Source organism: Polyodon spathula, unplaced genomic scaffold, assembly GCF_017654505.1.
Source record: "Polyodon spathula isolate WHYD16114869_AA unplaced genomic scaffold, ASM1765450v1 scaffolds_1582, whole genome shotgun sequence".
Lineage (NCBI taxonomy): Eukaryota > Metazoa > Chordata > Actinopteri > Acipenseriformes > Polyodontidae > Polyodon > Polyodon spathula.
Window position 1 is genome coordinate 16,232 of NW_024473059.1, and position 8,769 is coordinate 25,000.

Consider the following 8,769-nt stretch of genomic DNA (forward strand, 5'->3'; position numbering starts at 1 on the left):
GTGTAGTACAGCAGACTTCATTGAGCTCTGAACCCCAGGACTGGGTGCAGCAGCAGCAGGGCTAGTGTGAGTTTCTAACCCTGCTCAAACTCCTGGCTCCTGATCATTGCAATATTAATAATAATAGACTTCATTGAGGGGAGCTCTGAACCCCAGGACTGGGTGCAGCAGCAGCAGGGCTAGTGTGAGTTTTAACACAGACAGCAGAAAAATCTCCAATTATAATAAACAAGTTAATTAGACTGTAGTTTGCATGCATCCATGTACAGTATGCAAACCGATACACACCCCCCCCCCCTTCTCTTGCAGAATCCAGATGGGATCTCGGGTGACTTTCAGATTTACGAGTGGTCTAGCAGACGGCAGCATTCTTCCAGATTGTGTACAATTCCAAAAATGCAATATCCTGTGCTCGTAAATCCTGAGATACGATCACAGAGCAGGGGGAGGAAGCCAGCCTTGATACTCTGCGTCTCTCTCTCTCTCTCTCTCTTACTGGTTTGAACTGGTCTGTAACCCTTACTGCACTGGTACTCGCTCAGTAAAACTACAAACCAGGTCCTTGTTCCCTCCAGGATCTTAATGGTTTAAACTTCTGGGGTTCAGTGACAGAATGCAGTTACTATAACCCTTCTAAAGGATTCCCAGAGTAAAAACACAGCAAAGTGTAAGAAAGCAGAGTAAATCACAGGTAAGCATTCTACAGAATTGCAAGGTATGATAAAGCATATTAATAAACGTTGCATGGGAAAGCTGCAAACAATACAGAGGTAAACTTTAATAAGGACAGGCTCTGCACTGCTGAACTCAAACACTGAGGACCTGGCTGGAACAAGCACCTGGACTGGAACGCATTGAATAAGCCACTGCCTTACTGCTTCAACCGATCTGAAATGGTTTTGCCGTCCTATCTCCTGGTTGCTTGCGTGCTGGTGTCAGTCACAGACCGCAGCTGGGTTTAAACTGCTCCCTGCATCTCACCCTCCCTGCTCCCTGCGTCTCACTCTCACTGGTCCCCCCTCCCTGCGTCTCACTCTCACTGGTCCCCCTCCCTGCGTCTCACTCTCACTGGTCCCCCCTCCCTGCGTCTCACTCTCACTGGTCCCCCTCCCTGCGTCTCATTCTCACTGGTCCCCCTCCCTGCGTCTCACTCTCACTGGTCCCCCTCCCTGCTCTCTCACCTTTGTTTTGCAGTTCCTCCTCATCATCACTGAAGGCAGCCTCCGTGTTGTCATAGCAACCGTCCTCCTTGTCGGACACGTGATTGTCCATTTCCATGGCAACGGACTCCTCCATCTTCACTGTTCAGGTGGGGGTAGAACAGAGAGAGTGAGGGGGGAGGGGGTGTACAATGACAATGACACACACACACACACACACACACACACACACAGTTCACTCGTACCCCTTGCATTGAACACACAGCACAGCTCCAAATTAAAACATGCATCTATTTCTTGAACAGCAGTTCCAAAGTAGAATTTTTCTTTGTGCTTTACAATATACTGAAACGTCACGCGTACACCCAAACTGCAAGACAGGACCGCTCTCACAGCCACAGGGGACACAAGTCATTCGCTTACAGGTGTGTGCTGACACTCGCACTAACCTTTAAAAGTATTTTAATGGGCAGGCATTCAACAAATACATTCATTACTGTGTTGATTTCAAAACAAGAAATGCAGAGGAGAACATGCTTCCGGCTGGCTTTTAAAACACTCAGGGCGCAAGTTACTCTCCATGGTGCTCGGTTGTAAAGGTGAGGGAAGGGCAGCTTTTCTTCTTTCGAAATCCACACGTTAAGAATATTGAACACCTGCCGATATATATATATATACCCTCCCTAAAGGCGTGCACGAGAGCGAGTCTCAGCACAGCCCTGTTCGAAGCTTCGCTCACTCCGCTGGACAGCGGCTTTCAAGACCTACCTTCCGTGGGGGGCGAGGGGGAGCTGCAGAACTCGGGGAACCGCTCCCTCAGCATGGCTCGCAGCTCCTGGTCCAGCTTGGGGTTATCAAAGAGGGGGGCCAGGTGTCTGCGAGGAGGGAGAGGAAAGGGGGTTCAAGCACAAAGAGACAGCGTGACAGACAGAGACGGAGCGAGATCGATTCTACCCGTCACTGTCTACTTGGTGGTATAAAAGGACTGCTGGATTTGGGTTGGGGGCCACGTACAAGACTCACAGCATCAGGAAATGAGTTTAATCGGAGTTCGTTTCAATGAGAAGCGACTGTGTGTATTTCTGGGAGAGGAAGAGTAAAGTGGGAGCTGTCGAGCGTGTCTCTCAGGCTGTCTCTGGGAGCTGTTCTCTATGTAGCCTCCTCTCCAAGCCCGAGACACACAATTCACTCTTCGCTGGAACTGTTACTGTATATTCCTGAATAATCTGGAGACAGAGAGACGATACAGAGCTCCTACTGCATAGCGGTTTCACCAATTCCAGGTTTTACGATGAGCTTGATTAGCCGCAGTGTGTATAGATAACCAGCTCAGGTGTGTCTTAAACTCAGAGTGAAAACCAGGAATGTATCAGAATGCTATGCAATGGGAGTCTTATTCCCATCCCTGAGATGAATGCATGACAGCGTGGATGTCAGACCAGCTCCTCAGAGCAGCTCCCAGCAGTAACAGGAAGGTCCCTCTGGCCCGGGGAGCACAGCTGTGTCAGGAGTTTATACGCTGTAGTCCGTCCGTCCGTCCGTCCGTCCCCTCCCCCCCCCCCTCCCCCCTTCTCCATGGGCCCCCAGGGGTCCCTGGCCCTGTGTTCACACTCACGCCAGCACCCTCTTCTCCACGATGAACGTGAGGGAGCTGAAAACACCGTACCGCACGTGGCCCTCCAGGGACGGGAAAAAATTAGGGATGATCTGGGAATGAAATAAATAAATAAGACAAAGTTAACAGGTTTCAGGGTTAGAAACTCACACTAGACTCCTGGGGTTCAGAGCTCCCCTCAGTGAAGTCTAGTATTATTAATATTGCAATGATCAGGAGCCAGGAGTTTGAGCAGGGTTAGAAATGTAACACTGTTGTAAATGCTTTGTGTGTAATCAATATTTGAAACAAAACGTGTGCCTTAGCTATGACCTCTCCTCTAAAAAAAACTGTAGCTGCTGTTGAGTTGCCTGGCTGCAATACCCCCCTCCACCCTAGAGGGGGCGCTCTCCTGCCCAGACTCACCCGGCACATGAAGTCCAGCAGGGTGGCGGTGATAGCTGGGTGTGGCTTCATGGAGTGGTGCATGACCAGGATAGCAGGCTCTGGGGGGGAGGGGGGGGCGTGAAACACAGGGAAACAGGGTGTGAAACTGAACTGGGGCAGTCACTTCAATCCAATATATTCAAACTTTACCCATCAAGAAAGCCCTCGCGAGTCACACAGGGGTCTGACTAGACTAGTGTCCGAGGGCAAAATGTGATTTATTCCGTTCCACAGGTGCTTTTCTAATTAGGAACACCTGCCATAACACTGTCAATAGGGATTCGTGTCCTAAACATTTAGACTACATGTGCACACCATGCATGTGGAAACTGTAAATACTGAATATATTGCACACTGTACCCATCCTACACCTACAGAGCGGTCCGCTGTATTTGACATGCTGATCTGGGCCAACGGTTACATAAAACAATAGATAAAATTAACACTTAAAACTCCAAACCAGAGCCTCCCTGCATTAAACTCGCATCATCTCTTCAAGCCCAGTTTTAGCGTTTCCTTTGTTCGTTTTGTACAAAGTTGAACTTGTATTTAATTTTTTATTTCAACCCTTACACCCAGGGTGTCCGATCACGGTCCTAAAGGGCCGCTGCACTCCGCTCACAGACCGACTCGATAGAAAACCAAAACACACACACCCTGCCCCCGCCCCCCCCTCACCGATGTTCATGATGCTGTCTTTCTCCGGGTTGAAGAACAGCCAGTCGTAGAAGAGAGCCAGCTTGGCATTGGAGGCAGCAACGTTTGACTGGAGCAGAAAGAGAAAACAGCTTTACAATACACACAGGCAAGAATATACACTGGCAAGTACACACGCACACACACAGTCACGCAATCTGCTAGTCCCAGTGCCCAGAAAAACCGCTTGTGCGTGTCAAATCGAGCGACGAGAGCATCGCGCCTCCTGCTCCCTCACCGTACAGGTTGTCAGCAGCCAGCCGATGATGGCCCAGCGCGGGAGGATGTCGGAGCTCAGCACTTCGTTGGAAGGGTGCACGACCCCACAGATGTAGCGAATCAGATCACAGCGCAGGGACTGGCTGTCCGGGGTCGACAGGTACTGCCGCTGGAACCAGTCCTGGTACCGCTTCTGCTGCCCGAACCGGACCTGGCAGAGGAGAAAAGAGGGATGGGAACAAGACTCCTATTGCATAGCAGTTTCACCTGTTACCACAGTGCATAGGTAAACAAGCTCATAGCAAAACCAGGGACGGATCAGACTGATTCGCAATGGGAGCCACATTTCCATCTGTGGGAAACTATCAGACCCAGTCTGCTCACCAGAAAACAGCTTCATACAACCAGGGCAAACTGGACAATTTAAAACAGAAGGCTATTTATATTTAAAAATACTTTGATAAAGGTCATCAAAGAGCAGCTTTCAGTGTTTTACAGTTGGATATGGAAATGTCTGCATGGTTCGGGATATTGAACTTCCTGTCCTCTTTGTCACCGTTTCTGCCGAGAGGCTTGTCCCTTTTCAGAGAGCGTGGATGCGTGCGAGAGAGCGAGAGAGAGAGAGAGAGAGAGACACACTCTCACCCGCGAGGTCATGAACAGCAGCTTTGTCTCCATGTCGGGGGTCAGACGACACGCCAGGAACTTCCGCGAGGTTCGAGAGGTAAGCAGCTGCAGGATACCTGAGAGAGAGAGAGGAGGAGGGGGAGGTTCGAGAGGTAAGCAGCTGCAGGATGAGACAGAGAGAGAGAGAGCTCTCTCGTCTGTCCCTTCTCCATTCTGCCTTCTCGACGAGAAGGTTTAACTCACCGACTCTCTCCAGCCTCCCTGTCTGTCTCTCTGGCCTGTCTGTCTCGACGCCACGGACACTTTAACTTGGACTCCTATGACTACCCTGAACTTTCTGTCTAGTCTGTCAGTCCTGTCTCTCTGCACGAAGGTCTGTCTCGACAGAGCCACGGACACTTTGACTTGGACTCCTATGACTTGTCTTGCTCTCTCTGTCCTGTCCAGTCTGTCTGTCTCTGTGCACGAAGGTCTGTCTCGACGCCACGACACCACGGACACTTGACTTGACCTGAGGATGACTTCTGTCTCTTCTCTCTCCTCAGAGGAGCCTGTGAGACAGAGGAGACAGACAGACAGAGAGGAGACGTGCTTCCAGACAGAGCTGCGGTGCCTGTGAACTGTAATCAGACTGATAAAGAATTGAACAGAGAGAAAGAGAGACAGACAGACAGACAGACAGAGAGACGTGCTTCCAGACAGAGCTGCGGTGCCTGTGAACTGAACCTGAGGATACTGAACAGAGAGAGAGAGAGAGAGACAGACAGACAGACAGACAGAGACGTGCTTCCAGACAGAGCTGCGGTGCCTGTGAACTGAACCTGAGGATACTGAACAGAGAGAGAGAGAGAGCGACAGACAGACAGTGCTTCCAGACAGAGCTGCGGTGCCTGTGAACTGAACCTGAGGATACTGAACAGAGAGAGAGAGAGAGAGACAGACAGAGAGACGTGCTTCCAGACAGAGCTGCGGTGCCTGTGAACTGAACCTGAGGATACTGAACAGAGAGAGAGAGAGCGACAGACAGACAGACAGAGAGACGTGCTTCCAGACAGAGCTGCGGTGCCTGTGAACTGAACCTGAGGATACTGAACAGAGAGAGAGAGAGCGACAGACAGACAGACAGACAGAGAGACGTGCTTCCAGACAGAGCTGCGGTGCCTGTGAACTGAACCTGAGGATACTGAACAGAGACAGAGAGAGAGAGCAGACAGACAGACAGACAGAGAGACGTGCTTCCAGACAGAGCTGCGGTGCCTGTGAACTGAACCTGAGGATACTGAACAGAGAGAGAGAGAGCGACAGACAGACAGACAGAGAGACGTGCTTGAACTGAACCTGAGGATACTGGAGCTGCGGTGCCTGTGAACTGAACCTGAGGATACTGAACAGAGAGAGAGAGAGAGCGACAGACAGACAGACAGAGAGACGTGCTTCCAGACAGAGCTGCGGTGCCTGTGAACTGAACCTGAGGATACTGAACAGAGAGAGAGAGAGCGACAGACAGACAGACAGAGAGACGTGCTTCCAGACAGAGCTGCGGTGCCTGTGAACTGAACCTGAGGATACTGAACAGAGAGAGAGAGAGCGACAGACAGACAGACAGACAGAGAGACGTGCTTCCAGACAGAGCTGCGGTGCCTGTGAACTGAACCTGAGGATACTGAACAGAGAGAGAGAGAGAGAGAGAGAGACAGACAGAGAGAGAGCGACAGACAGACAGGAGACGTGCTTCCAGACAGAGCTGCGGTGCCTGTGAACTGAACCTGAGGATACTGAACAGACAGAGAGAGAGAGAGAGACAGACAGACAGACAGAGAGACGTGCTTCCAGACAGAGCTGCGGTGCCTGTGAACTGAACCTGAGGATACTGAACAGAGAGAGAGAGAGCGACAGAGACAGACAGACAGAGAGAGACGTGCTTCCAGACAGAGCTGCGGTACCTGTGAACTGAACCTGAGGATACTGAACAGACAGAGAGAGAGCGACAGACAGACAGACAGAGAGACGTGCTTCCAGACAGAGCTGCGGTGCCTGTGAACTGAACCTGAGGATACTGAACAGAGAGAGAGAGAGCGACAGACAGACAGACAGACAGAGAGACGTGCTTCCAGACAGAGCTGCGGTGCCTGTGAACTGAACCTGAGGATACTGAACAGAGAGAGAGAGAGCGACAGACAGACAGACAGACAGAAAGACGTGCTTCCAGACAGAGCTGCGGTACCTGTGAACTGCGGGCTGAGTGCCTGGGGGTTGTGCAGCAAGTCTCTCCACAGTAAATCCATCTCTGGGATCCGGGCCACGTTTTGCAGAAGCCGCACCAGGTCCCTGCCAATGATATAGCAGTCCATGAACTGAGCAGAGAGAGAGAGAGACAAAACATGGCAAGAAGTCAGACTGGAATCAAACCCAAAGCACAGAATTACCAGTCAGGAATAATTTGATCAAACAAAGGAAAAAAAAAAAAATGTCCTCTCCTCTTTCCTCACACCCTCTCCTCTCTTACCCCCTCTTTCCCTAGCCCCTCCTCTCCTACCCCCTCTGCTCTCTTACCCTCTCTCTCAGCAGCCCCTCCTCTCCTACCCCCTCTGCTCTCTTACCCTCTCTCTCAGCAGCCCCTCCTCTCCTACCCCCTCTGCTCTCTTACCCTCTCTCTCAGCAGCCCCTCCTCTCCTACCCCCTCTGCTCTCTTACCCTCTCTCTCAGCAGCCCCTCCTCTCCTACCCCCTCTGCTCTCTTACCCTCTCTCTCAGCAGCCCCACACAGAAGTCCACCTCTTTCTGCCGCAGTGTTTGGTGCTGGGGGGTGCAGTGATCCACGATGAGGCGCAGGTAGGTGTACACCGCCATGGCAACCAGCATCCCGCTCTTCAGCACCCACTCCCTGCCAGCACAGCACGGGTTAATAATACTGACACGGAGAGCAACAGAGGCACACACACCACAGGAGGGGTTAATAATATTGACACACAGCACAGGCAGAGAGACACAGGCTATATCCACACACACAGGCTATAGACACACACACGCGCGCTCCAGTACCTCTGCTCCACTAAAATATCGAGGACATTTTCAGCTAACCAGATATTCTTCGGAGACACGTCACCTCCTGCAGCCAGACAGAAGAAACAAATAAACAAACAAACAAATAAATAAAATAAAAAAAATAAAAGCACATGGTAAAACCTGAAATGAGTGACACTTATGCAGTAGGAGTCTTATTTCCGCCCCTGTGCGTTACAGCAAGTGAAGAATGCGTCCTGGTGAATTGTCACGCCCCTAAGCGACATGCCCGCGGGCCTCACCTGCTATCTGCTTCATGAGAGTCATGCAGACCCCATCGGCGCCCAGCACGGCACTCTTCACCAGCTCCTTCACCAGCCACACCAGCTGAGGGCAGAGACACGCCAAGGGGTTATTCACAGCACCATTACTTCAACATACAAAGGATCAGCAGCATTCAATACAATACAGCAGCTCCTTATAGAGCGCCTTCCGTGAAATGCTTCAAAGAGCAGTGCAGGTGATAGCAAGATTAAACGTCTCGTCAAAAACGAATCGCTTCTCAATCCCGATTCAAAAATGGTCACTGATGCCGAGTGCCTGCTTGCAGAGGGAGGGAGTCACTGGAACAGCACAGTGCTTTACTATTCATTCTCAACCCGTGTTTGGGGTCCTGTAATTGGCCGCGAAGCATGTCAGTCACGAGCGGAAGCAGCTGGTTGGTTAAAGGTTTGCTCTGATGAGCCGAGGGGTGGTACCTGTGTGCGGCAGGTGTCTTGCAGCTTGAGGAACTTCTCCATGAGAATCTGGTTGATCTTTATGAGGACGATGTTCATGCCGTCCCTGTTGACCAGCGTCAGGTCCCTGTAGCTCTGAAAGGGACAGCAGGGATTCAAACCCGGGCTCAGCCCTCACAGCCACACACATCACCACCTTCACAACCAACCACAGCGCTGCCGCGGAACAAAGAACATCCCATCACTACGGCGACCGTGCAGACTCCCGCACGGGAGAGAGAGAGAGA

The 8,769-nt window shown here is 51.3% G+C and overlaps 1 protein-coding gene across 1 annotated transcript in view; it reads right to left on the reverse strand.

Annotated features, from left to right (window-relative positions):
- ints3 (integrator complex subunit 3) overlaps positions 1-8,655 on the reverse strand; it is a gene marked incomplete at its 5' end in the record, with an annotated part of 23,692 nt that extends 15,037 nt beyond the window's left edge. The window contains 12 exons of the mRNA XM_041243102.1: positions 1,182-1,301; positions 1,929-2,035; positions 2,776-2,867; positions 3,181-3,260; positions 3,880-3,967; positions 4,136-4,327; positions 4,762-4,859; positions 6,968-7,097; positions 7,485-7,626; positions 7,785-7,851; positions 8,048-8,132; positions 8,504-8,655. Of these exons, the coding sequence (XP_041099036.1) occupies positions 1,182-1,301; positions 1,929-2,035; positions 2,776-2,867; positions 3,181-3,260; positions 3,880-3,967; positions 4,136-4,327; positions 4,762-4,859; positions 6,968-7,097; positions 7,485-7,626; positions 7,785-7,851; positions 8,048-8,132; positions 8,504-8,655 (1,353 nt within the window). The remainder of the gene's footprint in view (positions 1-1,181; positions 1,302-1,928; positions 2,036-2,775; positions 2,868-3,180; positions 3,261-3,879; positions 3,968-4,135; positions 4,328-4,761; positions 4,860-6,967; positions 7,098-7,484; positions 7,627-7,784; positions 7,852-8,047; positions 8,133-8,503) is intronic.
- Positions 8,656-8,769: the final 114 nt, after the last annotated feature.